General features: G+C 43.5%; 1 protein-coding gene across 1 annotated transcript; it reads left to right on the plus strand.

Moving 5' to 3' along the window:
* Positions 1-3,137: 3,137 nt before the first annotated feature.
* Positions 3,138-20,249, plus strand: LOC148043042 (alpha-tectorin-like). Its single transcript, XM_087728010.1, has 10 exons — positions 3,138-3,560; positions 8,494-8,780; positions 9,258-9,523; positions 10,786-10,905; positions 12,003-12,187; positions 13,352-13,515; positions 16,404-16,652; positions 17,442-17,604; positions 18,992-19,094; positions 20,155-20,249. The coding sequence occupies exons 1-10, from the start codon at positions 3,138-3,140 to the stop codon at positions 20,247-20,249; spliced, it is 2,055 nt and encodes a 684-aa protein (XP_087584136.1).
* The last annotated feature ends 2,512 nt before the right edge of the window (positions 20,250-22,761 follow it).

Here is a 22,761-nt window from a genome sequence, read left to right on the forward strand (position 1 = left end):
GCTTATTTACATTTTTTCCCCATATTATATCCATAGTTTTATACATCTTTGTTTTCCAAACTAACAATTTTTTTTTCAATTTTTAACTGTTTTATTTTTTTTAATGAAAAGTTTTAATACATTTTAAAAATATTTCCCCTTCCTTCCCTCCACCCCAACCCTCCCCCCTCCAACCCTCCATCCCGTTTCTTTAAAACTAAGATATGTTAAGTATATTGATATGGAAGCATAAATACCATCAACACAGAATGGAGTTTGCTCAGAAGCTGAAATACACCAAGTGAATGAGAGGAAGAGTGGGAAGCAGAGGAGAGAAGAAAGATAGGAAGAGAGGGATAGGAGAGAGGGTGAAGGGGGGAAGATGAGGAGAATAAGGAGGAGTGGAATGAGGAGAGAGGAGAAGGAGAAAGGAAGTAGAGTAGAAAAGGATGATGGAGGGAAGAAAGGAGGTAAGGAGGGGGAGGAGAGAGGCAGAAGAAAATGGTGTATGGAGAGCAGAAGAACTAATAATTGGTTATTATCTTTCTGGGAGTTGATGGCAAGAGGAACTGATATAATTATTACTTGATACAATATCATATTGCCTATGTAATAGTATACATGTGATTATATATTATGAAAATGGAAAATAAAAAAAGTATTTTTGAAAAAAAAAAAACCTGCGTGTCCCCCCAACTTCCCAGAGCAAAATACAGGGTATAAACATTTAACAATCATACACTAACATAAGCTAACTAACTATAGCATCCTGCCTCCTCTTGTGCTTTAACTCCCCTTTTATTAAGCTAACTTTAGATAAATTGTAACATTCCTTGTTCATTCATAAGCTAATTGAAATTTCTTAGTCCGATATTTATTTTGAATGTGGTCAATCCATCTTGTCCATTCAAGCTTGTATTTCTGATCTGAATGGTCCTTCAAATATGCTGAGATTTTGGCCATCTCTGCTAAATTTACTACTTTTAATGTCCATTCTTGAATAGTAGGCAATTCTTCCTTCTTCCAGTAACAATTATTGACATTTGTAAACTTCCATCTCATTTCTACCTCTTGTCTCTATCCATTCATAAAATGTATTCCATGTCCTATAATAGCCGAGCTCCGTTTTCAGCTGCGACAACCTCCTGCAATCCTCTGCCAATGTAAAGGGAGTTCGGGAGTGTGACGGCCTTCCCTAGCTCCACTTTTGCTGGCAGAGACATCGTGGGCCGGTCCTTTGCTGTTTCCAGGGTGGGCCAGATCTAAGCACCCTGCGGGCTGGATCCAGCTCCCGGGCCTTGAGTTTGACACCCCTGTTTTATTAGATTTCAGAACCACAAGTATCAAAGGAGGTCTAAGGAACTCATGGGACTGAAAGCAGCCACTGAGCTGGGCTTGTCTGGACTTGGTTAGGACGCTGTCATCCCAACTTCCTTGAATTCTGGTTGATCTCCTCTGGTTGACCTCCCTTGCTGATGGAGGAAAGAAAAACGAAGTGCTCTGTCCACAAGGGGAACTAGGATCTTTTTGTGATCCTGTTTTACGGGTGATCATATCTGTTTTTAGCAGTTAAGTTGGATTTTGACAGGCAGTAAATGTTATAGTTAGCCCAGGCTTTTATTCGGATTATAAATTATGAGCAAACATGTGACCGCAAAGACAGAAGAATTACAGAGCAATTCAGATCAAAGCAATAACAATAGACGGAGTTAAAAATAGTGCGTAAAGTATCATGAATACTTTATCAAGTATCAAGCTCACTTCTAGCCCTTCTGGGAAAAATCAGACGTCTGTTTCAAGGGCAAAAGACGGTTCGTTTTATTTGGTCAAATGTTTCCGGCTGAAATAGCTAAACCAGATGCATCTTGGCGAGAGCAGAAATGTTCTTCAAAAGGCATCCCCCCAAAAATAAATAAATAAAAGGAGATGTCATCCTTGCCAAATGTAATACAGTAAGCAAGGGCAGAAACCCAACACCCATTTACAGTTAAGAAGATCAAAGCCATCCTTCACATTTTAACTCAATAAGGGCAAAGAGCAATCACGATTCAGAGTTAAGGGCGAAAACATCTTTAGAATTTCTCCAGAGAACATTTTTAGGGGACATTTGTGGAGGGGTATCAAAATGGGCAGTTTAGCTCAGGCCTGAGCATGTTGCATGATACCAAGGAGTTGTGTTGACAGATGTTGCTTGGACTTCATAACCCATTAACAGATTAACAGAGTTGGAAGGAACCTTGTAGGTCCAGGATGGTGAACAGCTCCAGTGCTCATGCCTGAGCGCCTCACAGGCCAGCTGATTTTCAAGTCTCTGCCGCACATGTGGGAGACACATGTGACTACATGTGGGGGGATGTCTCGCGTGCATGTGTGGGGGCAGGGGGGGTCTTGCACGCATGGGCGGGGGTTTCGTAGGGGCGCCTCATTTTCTGTTTCAGGAGGCTTCAGGGAGGCCTGCTAGGCCCAAAATGCGTTGCAGGGGGGATGTGGCATGGGGGGGGGAGCATAGGGGGGGTTGTGCACACACATGCAGGGGGGCAGGTGCATTGCATTATGGGTGTGGCCACATGCTCACACGATTTCGGCGCATGAAGACAAAAAGTTTAACCATCACTGTTGTAGGTCATCTAGTCCAATCCCACCCCACCCAAGCAGGAGACCCTACACCATTTCTGACAGATGGCAGTCCAGTCTCTTCTTGAAAGCTTCCAGTGATGAAGCTCCCACAACTTCTGAAGGCAACTTCAGTTCCATCGGTTGATTGTTCTCACTGTCAGAAAGTTCCTCCTTATTTCTAGGTTGAATCTTTCCTTGGTCAGTTTCCATCCATTATTCCTTGTGTGGCTTTCAGGTGCTTTGGAAAATAGCTTGACCCCCACTCCTCTCTGTGGCAGCCCCTCAAATATTGGGACACTGCTATCATGTCTCCCCAGGTCCTTCTCTTCACTAGACCAGCCACGCCCATTTCCTGCAACTGTTCATCGTATGTTTTAGTCTCTAGTCCCCTCATCATCTTGCTTGCTCTTCTCTGCACTCTTTCTATTGGTCTCCACATCTTTTTTATAGTGTGGTGACCAAAACTGGATGCAGTATTAGTAAGGTGTGGTCTTACTAAGGCTTTATAGAGTTGTATCAGTACCTCACTTGATCTTGATCCGATGAACTTCATTGTTAACATTTCTTTGCAGATTGGGGACCGGGTCTGGCTACCTGGTTGCCACGAGCAGTGCAGTTGTTACGGCCCCTCTGATTTCCGCTGCATTGCTGCCAGTTGTAATCCTGGACAGATATGTACCGTGAAGGATGGGAAAGTAGGCTGTCACTCCCCCTGGGGAACCTGCACAGTGACTGGGGACCCTCATTACGTCACTTTTGATGGGTCGGTGGCACATTTCCAAGGCACCTGTGCCTACGAGATCTCAAAGCTTTGCAACGCCTCCTCTCCGTTCTTCTACCGGGTTGTGGCACAGAATCAGCGTCGGGGAAACGCTCGGGTGTCTTTCGTAACTCAAGTGGAAATCATGCTGAAGAGCGGCACGCTAAGCTTTCATATTGTCTTAAGGAGTGGCCGTATTGTAGAGGTACGTGGAATATTGCTGTATGTGATTGCTACATCACAGTTGCTTTTGTGCTTTTCTGCTCTGCCAAAGACCCATTCCAGGGATATTTTTGAACATCGAAGAGATGGTTGAAAGTTATTAACATTTATCTTTTCATGAAGAAAGTTCTCCTCATATGGTAGGTGAGTAACTTCTCCAATTAGTAGCCAGAGTTCACACAAATTAATGTTAGAATCCTAGTCCTAGATCACCATATCTTCTGGTTCTCACTAGAATAGGTCAATGGGCCATCTAGTCCAGCATTCTCTTCTCTGATGTCTACTAGATAGTAATAGCACTTAGACTTATATACTGCTTCACAGTGCTTTACAGCCCTCTATGAGCAGTTTACAGTCAGCCTCTTGCCCCCAACAATCTGGGTCCACGTTTGACCCACCTTGGAATGGTGGAAGGCTCAGTCAACCTTGAGCCCGGTGAGAATCGAACTGCCAAACTGCTGGCAATTGGCTGTCAGCAGAAGTACTGCACTCTAACCACTGCACCACTGCGGCTCTTCAGATGTCTGTTGGAAGTCTGTTGCTGTCCTGTTTATATTCCCCAGAAAGTGATATTTAGACACAAGTTGTCTTTGAATTTAGGGCTGGTATAGCAATAGCAATAGCAATAGCAATAGCAATAGCAATAGCAATAGCAATAGCAATAGCAATAGCAATAGCAGTTAGACTTATATACCGCTTCATAGGGCTTTCAGCCCTCTCTAAGCGGTTTACAGGGTCAGCATATTGCCCCCAACAACAATCCGGGTCCTCATTTTACCCACCTCGGAAGGATGGAAGGCTGAGTCAACCCTGAGCCGGTGAGATTTGAACAGCCAAACTGCAGAACTGCAGTCAGCTGAAGTAGCCTGCAGTGCTGCATTTAACCACTGCGCCACCTCGTATATGACCATTAATGGCCTTTTTCTTCACTAATTCATTTAATCTATATACAGTATATAAAAGGCAACTACCACTCACTCATCACGAAATCTCCAGAATTATAAAGCCTACAAACTTGAAATTTGGCACTTACATTCCTCTGGACTTCTAGGTGCTCGCTAAGAAAGGATTTTTTTTGAAATGACCATCAGATCATTAGTATTTCTTTTTTTTTTTTTTTAATATATTTTATTCAATTTTCACATTCCATTTGCAATCATTTATATACAGGGTATTCACTATAAGAAAAGAAAAAAAAAGAAAAGAAAAAGGGAATAAAACGAACAGATAAAAAGGAAACACAACTCATCATTCACAACCCCACCTAACCCTTCCATCCTCCATACACCCCATCTACCCCCTCCAACTTTCCTTTCTCCCTCTAACACTCCCCTCCTACTTCCCTTTCCCCTCAAACCTTCCTTCTCCCCTTACTCCCCAGACACCCTCCTTACATTCCCCTTACTCCTTACATTCCCCTTACTCCTTCCTTACTCCTCCCTCTTCCTTCCCTCTACCTCCCTCCTTGGTGTATGCCTTTATTCGAGTGTTGTTTGATCTGATAAATGTAAAATGAACCAAGGAAAAAAAAAGGAAAAAAAAAAAAAAAAAGAACCACCGTATATAAATACATTCTTGTTCTTATTAAGGCTATGTTAACACCCCCCCACCCCACCCCCCCACAAATCCCCATCTCTAATCCTCCCAACTTCCCAGGGCCCACACCTGGCGCTACCTTCTGTCTATAATATCTTGTGTACATATGGATTAAAAAATAAAATAAAAAATAAAAAAATAATATATCAAAAGAAAGAAAAAACAGAGAAAAAACAGAGAAAGAAAAAAGGGGAAAAAAGAAAAAAGAAAAGGAAAAAAAAAAAAGAAACCACTCTTTGTGTTGATCTCAGCCCCCCATCTTTATCTATGTTTAAATAGTATAAATCATTCTATCTATATTTTATTCTCGTCTCTTACTTCTTTGCTATTTACCCCAACCTTCTGTAGGTTCTCCCGTTCCTCTTCCTAAACCTTATGATCCCTTCCGATAAAATTTAAGCAACGTGGTTCATGCCATATATTCAAATATAACTTTACAGAATCAAACTTTCCCTTCTGGTAAAATTTTACACAGGATGAATGATCTTTCTTTACCCCCTTTTCAAACAGTAAATCTAAATAATCTAGCCAAGCTTCCCCTTCTTAGTAAAATTAAGCAGCGTAAATCAGATATTACTTTACACAGAAATCAATTTCTATCTTAAGATAATTCCAACCAACTTCCTCTTCTAATAGGATTTAAATAACGTAATTCATTCCACATGCGTTTTACCCTTTTCCCTTACTTGTCTGAAGTTTTTCCCTTCAAATAAAAATTAAATAGCATGGGTCATTCCACATATTCGAATACTTTCAGCAAGAGTCAGTTAACCTTCTATTTTAAAATAGTCCCTTCTAACAAAGTTGAAACAACATAAATCATTCAGCATTCTTTTTACACATTATCTTAAAATAATCCCAACCGACTTTCTGTTCTAATAAGCTTTAAACAACATAAGTTTTACCCTCATCCCTTGCTTGTCTAATGTTTACCTCAAATAACGTAGTTCATTCCACATGCATTTTACCCTCATCCCTTACTTGTCTGATATTTACCACTATCAAATTTATACTAGCATTTGTTTAAAATGTAATTCAGAGCAATTTCAACCAACTTTCCCTTCATATAAAAATTAAATAACATGGATCATTCCACATATTCAAATAATACTTTCAGCAAGAATCAGTTATCCTTCTATTTTAAAGTAGTCCCTTCTAACAAAGTTTAAACACCCTAAATCATTCCGCATTCTTTTTCCTCAAGCATTTTGAAATGTCTAAATTCTCGATCTCCGTTTTTCTACTTCTCCGAGGGAGGAGGGGCTACCCCCTCCATCTTGCAACCACATGGCCAGCCGCTCGGCTTCTCCTTCCGCTTGTCTCTCCACTCTTCCGGGGGGCGTGGCCTGTTGCCGAGGAGAGCTCCACCGAGCTCCTCAGAGATCTGGTCTGTATATCTAAATAAGATCATAGATAGCACCCCTTTTTGGCTAAGAAAGGGGCAGGGAGGATAGCCCCGTAGGTTAGGATCTAATCGTAAGCCACAGCCTTTTTTCTTTTATGGCTGTGGAAAGAGATTAGATCCGGCCGAAGCGGAGCTTTTATCTCCAGCCATTTCTTCTCAGCTGCCTTTTTTTTTGGCAGCCCCAGACAGGCTAGCCCCCCCCAGGACAAGACAAAGTTTTTTCAAGCTAGAATTGATACGGGCGGGTCCCACCCCTGTGAGATTTATGTTTTTATTACTATCGTAAATACCAGCACCATTCGTCTTAGAGACTTCTTTGTCTAAATAGACCTCAAAATGGCGATTTCTCTCCGTGGATGATTGATGTACTTAGCCGGTGTTATCTTCCTGCAGACTGCTCCTTAACAAAATAAATTTTTCTTCTTTGGAAATAGAGGGGAGCGAAGCTCTGCTTACTTGCTTATTTATTATGCCACCCAAGTCAAAGAAGCGTCTTGCTACAAAAGAATTTAAAGAATCTTCATTGGAAACACAGCCTTTGTCTCCTGTGCCTTCTGCTGGGGAACTTTTAACACAGGAATATCTCCTTAAAATGCTTAACGCTTTTAAGAAAGAAATCAGGGAATTTGTATTGGAATTATATGATGATTTAAAATCTAAAGTTAATCAAATGAAGGCGAATACGTTTGCAGCTGTGTCTGCCCTGTCAGATTACTCTGCTGAAATAGAAAACAAATTGGAAAGTCTGGAGAAGGCTAACTTTAATTTGACTACCAATATTGAAATTTTACAACAGAAAATTAGAGACAATGAGAAACAGCTTATGATGATAAATTTTAATAGGAAGGCATCTGCGGTAAGAGTCAGAGGATTCCGTGAAAAGGAGCAAGAGAATTTGAAACAGACCTTTGCTGAAGCCTTCAGCCATGCGCTGGGAAGCCCGGGACTTAACTTTGATTGGCAGATTCGGAAAATTTATCGCCAGAACTCATTGATAGCGGAACAGCGACAGCTCCCGAGGGACATAATTATACATTTCTCTACAAAAGAATCTAGAAATGCGATTGTGCAAAAGTTTCATAATAACAGTCTCCGAGTTGACGGCCAAGACCTGATTGTTTTTAAAGATATTCCTTCTCAGATGCTGAAAGCAAGAAGGGATTACGCCTTTTTAACTAAGGAGCTTAGGAGCCAACAGATTCGATACAGATGGGAGGCCCCTGCCGGTATCACGGTTACATTTGAGAATCAAAGATTTCGTCTTAACTCTGTTTCGGAGGCTCAAGATTTCTATTGTAGGATTCTGAAGGCGGGACTTCCTGACGCGTTTGGAAGAGTGGAGAGACAAGCAGATCATTAGTATTTCTTGTGCAATAATTAACACACTCTGAATCTGATGCTAAGGAGTTCTACTCCCCCTCCCCACCTGAAAAGAACTCTGTTCCAACTGCCAGTTGCCTCACATTCCATTACCTCACTTCAAACTGGCAGACATTCCACTCCTTCACTTAGGAGCGGTCCGGGGCTCCTTACAGTACTAAACGTCAGTACCTCACCAAAAGGTGTATGCCTTCCACCTATGGAACTGCTTCCAGACTCAAGGTGGCGGGAGCAATATCCCCTTATGTGTTTAAGTCTCCAATCACCACTGAGCCAATGGATTGTCAACCGAATTTCTCCTGCATAAAACACAATCAGAGTTGATAATCTTCAGATTAGCAAAATACAGCTGTCACTGCATTGTGAATGAATACTTTCATCTCCTAAAATTTCCACCCTTCAGCTTTAATGAATGACTCCCAAATTCCAACATTATAGGAAAGGGGTAATAAAAAAATTGCCACTGACTTCCACATTCGTAATTTAGACATGACCTAGCCAGTTCACTTCTCTAATTCTACTTTCCTTTTTTCAGGTCAACCAGGAAATTGTGGAACTTCCCTATACCTTGGAACTCACAGGCTTCATTTCCAAGATAAAAAACATGGTGATTGTAAAATTAGCAGCAAATGTAGAAATCCATTACAATGGCCAACACACTCTGTTCATCAAAGTGGGACCGGAGTACCAGCAGAAGCTGTGCGGGATGTGTGGGAATTTTAACAGTATTCCAGAGGATGATAAGGTGTTGCCTGATGGAAGCAGAGCCCAGAACGATTTGCATTTTGGCAATGCCTGGAAAACCGAGACCAGCCCAGAAGGGTAAGAAAAGATTCAAAGATGCCATGTGAAGCCTCTCTGCTTCGTTGAGTCCAGTGGCATCAAAGCCATTAGACATTCCAAAATAGGTGCAAATAGATGCACACCTGTGTATGAAAGAAATCCTGCCACAGCTTGATGGCATTACGGATGTATTACTAGATTGTGATGTTGACTTTTGTGTGTATTTATTGTGCTAGGAATACATTTTATGCTATTGCTAATAACGCACCACCATTGGAATCAACGACATGTCTGATAAAACGTCGTTGCTTCGTTTCCTGCATTTGCTAGAGTTGCGTTGCTCAACCTTGGCATCTTGAAGTTGTGCGGACTTCCACAACTTCCCCTGGTTGAAAAATTCTGAGAGTTGACGTCCACACGTCCTCAAAGCTCCTTCTTGTATTTGTTTACATTTTGCTTTGGAGCTTCTAACAAAAGCAAGACCTCTTGCTTTGTTGTTGTTGTTGTTTTATTAAGGTGTTTGGATGACAATTCCACCCCGGAGCCCTGTGAAAACCCATGGGAATACGAACAGCTCTGTGGGATTTTGGTCAACCAAACGGGACCTTTTGCCAAGTGCTACTGGCACGTGGATCCTTCCCCGTTTTATTTGGCCTGCCTGTATGATTTATGCCACTACGGGAGGCATAACAACGTGCTGTGCATCGGCCTTGCAGCTTATGAGGAAACGTGCCTCCTTGAGGGAATTCAGATCCCAGGATGGAGGGCTTCCGTTCAATGCCGTGAGTGTCCATCTCTCTATTGTCTAACAAATTTTGGAGGATCTCTTTTTAATGTATATATAAATAATTTTACTAAAGGTTATCATCTTCATCCTTCTTCTTCTTCTTCTTCTTCTTCTTCTTCTTCTTCTTCTTCTTCTTCTTCTTCTTCTTCCTCCCCCTCCTCCTCTTCTTCTTCCTCCTCCTCCTCCTTCCATATCCATTGTCGGACATTGGCAATCATGCTGTCGATCTTATTTTTATCAACAGCGCACAAAAAAGCGCTGCTGAGTTTTGTCCAAACCAATCCCTTAGATTTTGAAGCCACAATGTTCTTCTTCTGCCTGGACCTCATTTGCCTTCGATCTTTCCCTGGGGGATTAAGTGAAGTATGTCGTATTTTTCCGGGTGTGGCATCACATGTCTGAAATATTCTAGCTTTCACTTTTTTATGGTTTTGATGATTAAAAGTGATAAAAAGAGGTAAAAAGTCCTACAAACTATTATAGAGTAAGGAAGAAAAAGAAATGGAGAAGGAAGCTAAAAGATGGGGGAAAAAGGAAGAAAACTAAGCACAAGGGGAAACATTTAGGGCAGGATATAATAATTCAGTGTCCGTTCCATAAATCCACTTCCAGTTTTTCTGCCCCCAGATATCTTCAACAGGTCATGTCTTTATTGGCTCCTTTAGGCTGACAAATCTGATGTCAACGTTCCAAGTATCATGTAGAATTAAATCAGAGTCCAAGGCAAAATGATCCTTAAAGTTCCAATTTAATAAAGCAGACATCTTAGCACATCTGTGTTAATCCCAATTCTGGAAATGACATCAGAATTCCACCCAGTTAAAAGTTCATGATCTTGTCCCCACACCCACAATCTGTCACATGGTCCAATCTTCTTCTTCCACGCTGGCGTCCACACCCAGCTGCTTACGGTCAGGTGTAAAAGTGCGGAGACAAAAGATGACCTTGGCTTCTAGTAAAGAATGAAAAACAGTACATTCCACAATCCTATTCCTGTCTATTTCCCCCTCCCATCGACTATACTAATGAAACAGCATATTGAAATAAGAGAAAGTGTGGCAGGCCAAAATTCTAAAAGGAATATAATTGCAGGCCTGACATCTGATTCCTAATGAAGATTCTGGAGAGCTACAACAAACAACCTTGGGATTATTGAAATGCCCTGAATCACTGTCATCATTGCTTAATCCAAGATAGGGGAGAGGAAAATCAGGAGGGCCAAATCTGTTGCTAGTAAACCTCTTGTTCTTTCTGCAGCTGACACTGACCCCTGCCTTGACTTGGCTTGTGGAGACGATGAATGGTGTGGGGAAAGGGGAGGAAAATGGGGCTGCTTCTGCCATAAATCTTACAGCCCCACCGAAAGGGCTGACTACGGTAAGCCAAAGCCTGAGCTGATTTCGTTCCCCTCCCCCCTTTTCTACTATTCGTCTTTGAATACAAACTGGTTTCCTGTTCAAAGAGCCGAGGTGGCACAGTGGTTAGGGTGCAGTACTGCAGGCCACTTCAGCTGACTGTTATCTGCAGTTCAGCGGTTCTAATCTCACCGGCTCAAGGTTGACTCAGCCTTCCATCCTTCCGAGGTGGGTGAAATGAGGACCCAGACTGTGGGGGCGATATGCTGACTCTGTAAAACCGCTTAGAGAGGACTGAAAGCCCTATGAAGCGGTATATAAGTCTAACTGCTATTGCTATTGCTATTGCTATTGCTGCAGCAAATGAGCCTGCAGGGGGCAGTATCCACAAAAAGAGGAAGCCCAAAGGGCACTGATGATATTATCTAGTTGGGTAGTGAAACGTCTGCAAGAAAACAACCATGCATAGAGAGCACCAACGACCCCTTGGGCCAACAAATATTCTTCTTTATTGGTACTGGGACTAAGGAATGTGTCCGCTTCATTCACAACATCTAAACATTTCTGTCTGAAATGCAAAGTTAATTATTCTATGAGGAAAAGGTTCGATTTAGAAAAAGAAATCAACTGACCCTGGTTGTAGCCATTTGGTTCAACAAAGTGCCTCATTTCAGAAATTTGTATCATCATCCTTAAGCGAAATCTCTGACTGAAGAACGGTTGCAGGAACTGGGTATGTCTAGTTTAATGAAAAGAAGGAGCATGGGGTGACATGGTAGCAGTGTCCCAATATCTCAGGGGCTGCCACAAAGAAGAGGGAGTCAAGCTATTCTCCAGAGCACCTGAGGGTAGGACAAGAAGAAACAGATGGAAACTAACCAAGGAGAGAAGCAACTTAGAACTAAGGAGAAATTTCCTGACAGTGAGAACAATTAATCAGTGGAACAGAAGTTGCCTCCAGACACTGGAGGTTGTTAAGAAGAGATTGGACAACCATTTGTCTGAAGTGGTGTAGGGTTTCCTGCCTAAGTAGGGGGTTGGACTAGAAGACCTTCAAGGTCCCTTCCAACTCTATTATTCTGTTAAGCCAAATATCATTTCTATCATTCCTTTCCGCAGATTACCAGCTGACCTGCACGAGCAGCGGAAGCACAGTCTCTCTCTCCCGCTGCCTTCTTTTCACCGACGGATTCCCTGCCGAGAGACTCCACTTGGCTGACCACAGTTGTAAGGGGTCCTTGGTGGGAGACAGACTCGTCTTTCACTTCGACGCGGTGCAGAAAACCTGTGGGACCCAAATGGAGGTAAGGAGAGCAAGGTAGCACCTGAAACAGAGAGGTGGCCCCAGTATAGTTCTTCCTTTAGTTTGAAGACCCCGCTGTCAAAAGGAGAAGATGAAGGGCAGTTAAGGTGACTTCCAGGCAAGGCTTTCACAAAACTCAAAGCAGGTGAATCAGAATCCCCAATGTGCCATACAGGTAAGCAGTGGTGGGTTCCTACAGGTTTGGACCCATTCAACTGAACCGCTAGTGGTTTGGTGGGCTGCGTCGCTGGAACCAGCAGCAATGCAGGCTGGCCACGCCCCCGAACTGGTTCTCTGGAAAGCGCTGTAGGCACCACCATCTTGTTTTTTGCTTCCGCGCATGCGCAGGACAATTTTTATTGCACTGCCCATGTGTGCGCAGTGCACATCAAGTGCCCGCACGGCGCGCCCGCAAGCGAACCGGCAACAGTGACTGCCGGAACCCACCCCTGCAGGTAAGGTCAATATCTAAGCTGAGCTTCACCATGGAAGATACCAAGATTATTTCCAGAATCCAGAACAATGTGGTATTAAAAAAAAACCATAAAGGATGGAGAGAATGGGCTGAAAGCCCTATGAAGCAGTATATAAGTCTAACTGCTATTGCTATTGCTAATTGGGGAAAATATGAAAAAAAATAAGGTACACTCCCTCCAGTTTTGAGCCTGTTCTTCAACGTTGAAATGGGAAAACGGTACATTTTCATCTGGTTTTCTGAGCATACGGCTTGACTGACATATTCTAGATCTGTGATAGTGAACCTATGGCATATCTGCCACAGGTGACATGCAGAGCCCTCTCTGCAGGTACGCAAGCTGTCACCCCAGCCCAGCTCCACCACACATGCGCACGTGCCTCCCACCGTCCAGCTGGTTTTTGGATCTATGCTGCGCTTGCACATGGTGGCACATGCGGGAGACATGTGCACATGTGGACGGGTCACATAAGCATGCATGGGGGATGGGGTGCATGCATGGGGGTCGGGGAGGGACGCATGGGGGGTCGTGTGCATAGTGCATTAAGGTTGTAGGCATGTGCGTGCTTTCGACAACGAAAAGGTTAGCAATCCCTGCTCTAGATAATATTGTTACAACAAGAAGTTGTCCTCTTTTGCAATGTCTGTGTTTTGTTTCATTTGTTCCATTTCCCCTCCTGCTGTTTGTAGGTGAATACAACCCATGCTATCTACACCAACGTGGTGCAGGGTCATCTGGAGAACACCTACGGTGGGATGATCAGCCGAGATCGGTTTCTTTTCCTGCGCTTCTCCTGTGCTTTCCCACTAAACATCAATCTCTCCATGGCATCCGTCATTTATCCCATCCACGAGTGAGTTCAGCTCGACAAATTTCCCAGGGCAGCTATTATACTTGCATTCTTTCCCTGATTAAAACCCCAGACGTTTAACTTTTGTGTCCTTTTGTTCAACTTCCCTGCTGTCTTCCATGTACACTGTACTCACAGTGTAGTAACTGTGAGAGGGATCTCACATTTAAATAGGAGCCAGCAGTGTGCAGCAGCTGCCAAAAAAGCCAACACAGTTCTAGGCTGCATCAACAGAGGGATGGAATCAAGATCACGTGAAGTGTTAATACCACTTTATAAGGCCTTGTTAAGGGTCACACTTGGAATACTGCATTCAGTTTTGGTCGCCACGATGTAGAAAAGATGTGGAGACTCTAGAAAGAGTGCAGAGAAGAGCAACAAAGATGATTAGAGGACTGGAGACTAAAACATATGAAGAACAGTTGCAGGAACTGGGTATGTCTAGTTTAATAGAAAGAAGGACTAGGGGAGACTTGATAGCAGTGTTCCAATATCTCAGGGGCTCCACAAAGAAGAGGGAGTCAAGCTGTTCTCCAAGGCACCTGAGGGTAGAACAAGAAGCAATGGGTGGAAACTGATCAAGGAGAAAAGCAACTTAGAATTGAGGAGAAATTTCTTGACAGTAAGGACAATTAATCAGTGGAACAGTTTGCCTCCAGAAGTTGTGAATGCACCAGCACTGGAAGTCTTTAAGAAAATGTTGGATAGCCATTTGTCTGAAACGGTATAGGGTTTCCTGCCTGGGCAGGGGGTTGGACTAGAAGACCTCCAAGGTCCCTTCCAACTCTGCTATTGTATTGTATTGTATTGTAAAAAAGAATCTTATTGGTTGTTTCCCACCACATTTCCCCCCCTCTTTTTCCCTTCCTATCACACCTCACACTCATGTTTCTGTCTAGTTTCTCTTCTGTGGCCTCCAGCCATACACCCTGCTTCAGATCACAGCACTGGAAAAAAAATATTGATAGCAATGAGACCAGTAGAGGAAGAGTCAACATGTCCATGTTGAGTAGATAACATCTCCAGATCATTCCGTGTTGTGGTTAGAATTTCCTTCTCTACCACTGGGTGGCAGATCTTCCTCAAAAATAGCCCATTCCTTTCTTTTGGAATCTGGGGGGAAAAAATAGACCATCGTTACTTACTATTATTTATGTTATTGACATAACCACCACAGATGCCTGGCATCTCTAGGTGGCACATAGGATTAAAAACTGATGCACTGTAATGCGGTGAGTTGTAATGCATGACAATGATATAAAAATACATTGCTGGAGTTCACAGATCCTGCTTCCTTGGATACATGGTGAGTCTATTTGAAGGTTACTCAAGAAATCGAATCATGATCTAATCAAATAATCTGAGTTACACTGAACTACAAAAAGTCAAACCCACGTTTTCTCAACTTTGACAACTTTAAGAAGTGTGGACTATGACAGGTTGACGAATTCTGGGAGCTGAGGTCCACATGTCTTAAAGTTGCCAAGGTTGAGAAACACTGATCTAATCACTGTGAAGCCTTAGTATGTTCTATAAATGGAGCTACCAGGTTTATAACTGACCTGGTTAAGTGCTGTATGAAGTGTTGAAGGACCATCAATTGTTCCGTGTATCCTAAGATCAGTAACCACATTTTCTGCATATACCTGGTCCATAATAGATTCAGGTCATGTTTTCATGCAAAAGGTGAAGGTTCCCCTCGCACATATGTGCTAGTCGTTCCTGACTAGGGGGCGGTGCTCATCTCTGTTTCAAAGCAGAAGAGCCAGCGCTGTCTGAAGACGTCTCCGTGGTCATCTGGCCGGCATGACTAAATGCCAAAGGTGCACGGAATGCTGTCACTTTCCCACCAAAGGTGGTTTCTATTTTTCTACTTGCATTTTTTATGTGCTTTCGAACTGCTAGGTTGGCAGAAGCTGGGACAATTAACAGGAGCTCACTCCGTTACGCGGCGCTAGGGATTCGAACCGCCGACCTTTCTGATGGACAAGCTCAGCGTCTCAGCCACTGATCCACCGTGTCCCTCGTTTTCAGCATTTGTGCTTCACCAGGGTAGTTTAGTTTAAGGAAACTTAGTGCTTTGAGCCCAGACATTTAGCTTATTCCTAAGCATCCATTAAAGAAGACTCAGAATTTGATCCAGGATCTCCTTATTCCTGTACACCAATTTACAGATGGGAAGATTTCTTTAGAATTGTTATAGGACTGTTCAACCAACCTTATGGGATCTAACCAAAGGTCTCTGCAGTCCAGTGGTGGGTTTCAAATTTTTTTTGAACCTACTCTGTGGGTGTGGCCTCATTTGTGGGTGTGGCTTGCCAGCCATGTGACCTGGTGGGAGTGGCTTGCCGGCCATGTGTTTTCTTTCTTTCTTTCTTTCTTTCTTTCTTTCTTTCTTTCTTTCTTTCTTTCTTTCTTTCTTTCTTTCTTTCTTTCTTTCCTTTTGTCTGTCCCTTTTTTCCTTTTTTTCTTTCATCTCTCTCTCACTTTTTCTTTCTTTTTTTCTTTTTTTCTTTCTTCCTTTCTTTCTCTTTCTCTCTCTGTGTGTATGTGTGTGTGTGTCAGTGGTGGGTTTCAAAAATTTTTGGAACCTCTTCTGTAGGTGTGGCCTGCTTTTTGGTGGAACCTCTTCTAACCGGTTCAGTAGATTTGACAAACCGGTTCTACCGAACTGGTGCGAACTGGTAGGAAACCACCTCTGCTGCAGTCTCACCGAGCCCTTCATTCTGCTTTTTCTTAACCATTTTCTTCTTCTTCTCTCTCTCCCATCACTTGTGTTGTCCTACAACACAAGTGATATTGTCCAATTATTTCTGAGCATTTCCTTAATGCTTCCTCCAAAACGTGGACAAAAAGCGTGATAATTCTCTTCTGTTGTATTCCTTTGATAGCATCATTAACATGACCGTCTCCTCCGGCCAAGGACGCTACCAGGCCATCATGACCTTGTACCAAGACCCAGAGTACAGCAAACCGTTTGCTCAGAGCCCTATTGTGCTCACGGTCAACCACAGGGCCTACGTGGGCATCAAGATTTTGGGAGCTGACCCCACCCGCTTTGTGGTCACCTTGTCCTCGTGCTGGGCCACGCCGGGCAGAGATCCTTCCTCCAGCATTCGGTGGGATCTCATCACCAACCAGTAAGCTGTTCATGGGAATTGGAAGGAAACAGATACTTTGGAATGGAGAGGGCTTCTCGTCCTTCCACTAGCATCTCCAATAGTGAGGATCATTTAGTAACTTCTGAAAGAGCAGGTGGGATCCCACTTTTACTTAGTGGGATCAACCATTCAAAGTCACCCCAAAGTCTTAGATTTGTGGGAAGAGGAAATACAGAAAATTGAAGAAATACAGCATCGGTTGCCTTTGAGATAGATGGTTGAATTCATGTAAAACATAAGGTAGATGTAATCAAGTTACAGGATGGTCCTTTGTGATGAAGGAGCTTTCCACAGGTGTGATGGCTCTTGCCAATGTATTCATCAGAATTTGATGAGTCCTGGATTGAAAATACAGAAACAGACTTTATTAAAGGCATTAGGTTGACAGATAAATCTGAATGCAAATAGTCCTCGACTTACGACAGTTCATTTAGTGGCCATTCAGAGCTGTTATAGTCACATGACTATTTTTCAGACTTATGACTGTTGCAACGTCCCCCACAGTCTAACCAGGTTACTAACCTATTGACTGCAGTGCTTCATTTAATAACTGGGGCAAGAAAGGTCGCAAGTTGGGGCAAAATTCACTTAACAAATGTCTCACTTAGCAACTGAAATTTGGGGCTCAATTGTGGTCATAAGTCGAGGACTAGCTGCATTGTATAAATGATAAGGTGAGCCACAGGTAAACAGGGAGGTGATCTTTGATCTCATCGTACCTTCCAACCACTTTCATCCCTCTGTCTGATCTTACCTCCCCCTCTGCAGGTGTCCCAATCCTCAAGATGGCACCGTCCGTGTGGAGGAGGATGGAGTATCTCTGTTGGGACGCTTCTCCTTCAGCGTTTTCACCTTCATCGCGGATTCTGAAGAAGTGTACCTGCACTGTCGCATCCGCCTTTGCAACTTCTGGATGGCCAAATGCACCCTGGTGAGAGAGGGAGGAGAAACGGCAGATCAGGTCTTCTCTTTGACATTGTAGAAGAGCCTTGTGGTCTTCATCAGAGGTGATATTCAGCTGGTTCAGGTGAACCGGTAGTGGAAATTTTGAGTAGTTCACAGAACCGGCAAATACCACCACTGGTTGGCCCCGCCCTCCTACCCCTGTAGTCCCTTATCCTATATTCCCTTGTTTTTTAGCTCAGCTGATTTGTTGAACCGAGGTGGCGCAGTGGTTAGGGTGCAGTACTGCAGCCACTTCAGCTGACTGTTATCTGCAGTTCAGCGGTTCTAATCTCACCGGCTCAGGGTTAACTCAGCCTTCCATCCTTCCAAGGTGGGTGAAATGAGGACCCAGACTGTGGGGGCGATATGCTGACTCTGTAAACCGCTTAGAGAGGGCTGAAAGCCCTATGAAGCGGTATATAAGTCTAACTGCTATTGCTATTGCTATTGAAAAATAGCTCAGCTCACCAGTGCTGACACCGAGGGCAATCTTTGAGTGTGACGTGCGTGTAACACACTCTCATAGAACTAGTGGGAAAAGGTTTGGAATCCCACCACTGGTCTTCATGATTTATTTAACAAGTACAGTGATGTAGGGCGAATACTTCCTGAGTGGGATTTCAGCTGGGGAATGCGGTGAAGAAACATTGGCTCAAAAGAGTGGCGAGTTGGCCATGGACCACGTTGGCCATAACGAGTTGACTGCAATGAGTTGGCCAAGGCAAGTTGGCTGTGGCAAGTTGCTCCGTTCTCTGGCTCTGAAGGACAGGAGGAAGGGCTGCTACCAGGGCAGTGGTGAGATAAGAGGGTCTTGAGCCTGGACCAAGGAAATAGAAAACAACTTAGCCAAGTCCCTCCTTAGTTCACATGGGACATAACATGAGGCAGGAGTCCTAACCTATAGAGGTCACCTTAACTTTACCACCACAATGGAACCCAACATTTACGTTGTTGAGTGAGACATTTGCTAAGTGACTTTGGCCCCATTTTACAACTTTCCTTGCCGCGTTTGTTAAGTGAATCATGGCTGTTGTTAAACAAGGAACACCGTTGTTAAGTGAATCTGGCTTCCCCATTGACTTTGCCTGTTGCCAAAGGGAGAACACATGACCCCCTCCGGGACACTGCAACCGTCATAAATATGAACCCGTGTCAAGCATCTGAATGTAAATCATATGTCCATGGGGATGCTGCAATGGGCATAAGAGTGGGAAAAAAACCTTTTTTTCAGGCCACTGTAACTTTGAGCAGTCACTAAATGAACTGTTGTAAGTCGAGGACTACCTGTATGGCATTGATTTCTTAGTCTGGTCCATTAGGCTGACACAGTTCTCTTGAGCGAGATAAATGACATTTCATTTCCCCTGTTGCAGAACTGCCATTCTCCAGGCTCTGCGATTTTGGGAAGGAAACCTCCATCAGCCATCATCTCAGCTGGTCCTTTCTTGAAGTACAGGAGCAATTTGCTAGATCCCGGTAGGTGGCTTCCTGCTTGAGTGCACTTTGAGTGCAACCAGACACAAGGACAGTTCCCCCCCCCCGAATGCCATCACTCTGCTAAACAACTAATCCCTACAACACTGTCAAATTATCTACTAAGACTGTATTACTATTCTTCTTCTCATTCTAGTATCCATCTCTTCCCCCTTATGGCTATAACCATGTTGCTTGCATCTTTACAATTTACATTGTTTTATTTGTTTCCTAGTACTGTTTGATTGCTTATAAGTATCCTATGACTATCACTAAGGGTTACATCTTATGATTCTTGATTAATGTATTTTTATGTACGCTGAGAGCATATGCACCAAAGAGAAATTCATTGAGTGTCCAATCACACTTGGCCAATAAAGAATTCTATTCTATTCTATTCTATTCTATTCTATTCTATTCTATTCTATTCTATTCTATTCTATTCTATTCTATTCTATTCCATTCCATTCCATTCCATTCCATTCCACTCCACTCCACTCCACTCCACTCCACTCCACTCCACTCTCTATTCTATTCTATTCTATTCCACTCCACTCCACATTCTATTCTATTCTATTCTATTCTATTCTATTCTATTCTATTCTATTCTATTCTATTCTATTCTATTCTATTCTATTCTATTCTATTCCATTCCATTCCATTCCATTCTACTCCACATTCTATTCTATTCTATTCTATTCTATTCTATTCTATTCCATTCCATTCCATTCCATTCCACTCCACTCCACTCCACTCTCTATTCTATTCTATTCCATTCCACTCCATTCCATTCCTCCATCTTCAAATAAAAAAAACTCTGCCCAACTCTGCATAAGATGGGTTCCATCATTCCATCATTCCATCATTCCATCATTCCATCATTCCATCATTCCATCATTCCATCATTCATTCATTCATTCATTCATCCATCCATCCATCCATCCATCCATCCATCCATCCATCCATCCATCCATCCATCCATCTATCTCTATGGGGAAGGTCATTTCGAACCATCTGTGGACAAGACATGGAGAATCTGATGCTTCCGTGCCTTTTTCTACAGGACTTCAGTTGGCCAATAAAAACTGTCTTCCATCATCTTTCTTCTCCCTATTTCTAATCCTCAGCACTTTAGTGTCCTGGTGGAATCCCTGCTAACTTCTTTTCCTGGGGACGTGGATGGATGGATGGATGGAGACGGCAGACAGGAGGAAGACACTGTTCACAGAGAGATTTCATCCTGGAATAGTCTCGGTTGGATCAATGATGAATAGAGAACATGATAATTCAGGGTGTGGAAAAGGGCTGGGTGATGCCAGGACAAAGGTCTCTCATACTTAGACCCTGATTATTCAGTGGCTGAATGTATGTATAATTAAAGTTGTAACATACACATTTTTCTTCCCTCTGTCCTTCAATGCCATTCCATGCTCTCCATAACTTTTAATGTGATAAAATGACTGCTGTGTTGGAGCAAAGATACACACAGTAGAGCACTCAACCAATCATGAATAGTTGCTCACTTTAAGTTCAGTACCATGGTAGCTACAAGAAAAATAACCCGATTTGCTTCTGCCAACTAGTTTCAAGTATGTTTTCCTAAAAGCCATTTGGAGAAAGAAAAGATGATCCTTAAAATGAGGTGGTGGCAGAGGTGGGTTCCTACCAGTTCGCACCAGTTTGGTAGAACCGGTTCGTCAAATCTACCGAACCGGTTAGAAGAGGTTCCACCAGTGGACCCGGAAAGCAGGCCACACCTACAAAAGAGGTTCCAAATTTTTTTGAAACCCACCACTCACACACACACACACACACACACACACACACAGACTCTCAGAGAGAAAGAGAAAGAAAGGAAGATATAAATAAATTAAAAAAGAAAAAAGAAAGAAAAAGTGAGAGAGAGATGAAAAAAAAAGGAAAAAGGGACAGAGAGACAAAAGGAAGGAGAGAGAGAGAGAGAGAGAGAGAGAGAGAGAGAGAGAGAGAGAGAGAGAGAGAGAGAACACATGGCCAGCAAGCCACGCCCACCAGGTCACATGGCCGGCAAGCCACTCCCACAAAGGAGGCCACACCCACAAAGTAGGTTCGAAATAAATTTGAAATCCACCACTGGGTTGGGGGTGTGTGTGGAATGGTTTGCTAGAGTGTTTCTTCAAGATGCTTTACTGGCTGAGAAATTCTGGGAGTTGAAGTCCACACCTATTCAAGTTTCCATGTTTGAAAAACTTTGCTTTAAAACAAAGGGACGTTTTTTTTTTTAAAAAGGATAGCTAGGAATGAATCCCGGCTGGGGAAATCCTGAGATGTGAAGCCTACGCTCCTTAAAATCCTCAAGTTTGAAAAACTGAAGTAAAAGAAATCTTTACGGAGATTCTCAATCATCCAGGTCACGGCTGTCCCAAAAGAAAATGGGACTTTCTTGTGTGTCCTCTCCCCACCCCCCAAAAAATGTTTTTCCATGAAAATGTCAATCAACCCATGGAACAGCTAGCACACAGCTTGTCTTCAGAAATTGTAGAAGCCACATCACTGGAAGCTTTCAAGAAGAGACTGGACTGCCATCTATCGGAAATGGTGTAGGGTCTCCTCCTTGGACAGGAATGGGTGGGGTTGGACTAGATCAGGGGTCCCAAACCTTTCGGACCTCAGGAACCACTAAATTCATAATTTTAAATCTCCTGGACCATTAATACGATCTGCCTAATCACTGTGGGTGGGGCTAGGTGGTCATGTGACTGGGTGGGTGTTGCCAACTTGATGTCACTCACATTGAGGTGTGCTTCGCCGGCATCTACTCTCCCTCCCCTTCAAGCCACTCCTAGCCTGCCTGCCTGGGCTCCTTAAAGCCCCAACAGGAAGCAGTTGTTGGAACTTAAGCAGCCACTAGGAGAAAGAGTTGGCAAAACAGCTCAGTTCAAATTGGATCTGACCGAGAAGGAGGCTCAGAAGAAGCACCTCACTGAGGACTATGAACATAGGCTTTCCAACAGAGGGGAGACCTGCGATAGTGCAAGGCCGGGTACTGGTGCCTGGAGGCTCAGCGGGATGAGATGGTCAGCCAGTTCCAGGCCATGATGCCGTCCCTCTGGAACGAGGCCCTCCAGCTCTTCATCACCAGCGGCGCGTCCTTCCAGCCTTCACCCAAAGCCCCACACCAGGAGGCTGAAGCAGATCCCAAGTCAGAATTTCTTCCCCCTCCAATCCATACAAAAAGACCTCGAAGAGGGAGAGTCTCTGAAGCAACACAAGTGTTCATTGCATGCATCCGGCCAAGGGGCTGCAGTTTGATTTACTATAAAAAAATGCAAATAATTTTTCTGTGGACCACCAAAATTTTCTCATGGACCACCAGTTGGTGACTGCTGGACTAGATGGTCTACAAGGTCCCTTCCAAGTCTGTTATTGTATTTCACTCCTCATCCACGGAGCTTCTTCAGTTCTAAATAAACAAATCAACAGACAATATAAATCTGCAAAAACGTGATGACCTCTAGATGGCAGCAAAGAGTTTGTTGTCTGTGTCTCCCAAGTCCATTGCTTAGAGGATTGACCAGCTGCCTGAGTCCCAAGCATCGCCGCCTTTGGTGTCCCTGGCGGGGGGCGGGGAGCAGTGTAGCAGAGACAAGTTGTGGGGCTTGGGGGGAGGGCAGGCAGCCGGGGCCTCAGG

Source organism: Thamnophis sirtalis, unplaced genomic scaffold (genome assembly GCF_051295495.1).
Source record: "Thamnophis sirtalis isolate CommonGarterSnake01/CBP01778 unplaced genomic scaffold, rThaSir2_p1.2 scaffold_13, whole genome shotgun sequence".
In the NCBI taxonomy this organism is placed as follows: domain Eukaryota; kingdom Metazoa; phylum Chordata; class Lepidosauria; order Squamata; family Natricidae; genus Thamnophis; species Thamnophis sirtalis.

Excerpts from the sequence above, each read along its gene's own strand:
- LOC148043042 (XM_087728010.1), top strand. The coding sequence starts at position 3,138 with ATGAACTTCATTGTTAACATTTCTTTGCAGATTGGGGACCGGGTCTGG. Across the intron at positions 8,781-9,257 it reads ACCGAGACCAGCCCAGAAGG|GTGTTTGGATGACAATTCCA; the intron begins GTAAGAAAAGAT and ends TGTTTTATTAAG. Across the intron at positions 12,188-13,351 it reads CCTGTGGGACCCAAATGGAG|GTGAATACAACCCATGCTAT; the intron begins GTAAGGAGAGCA and ends TGCTGTTTGTAG.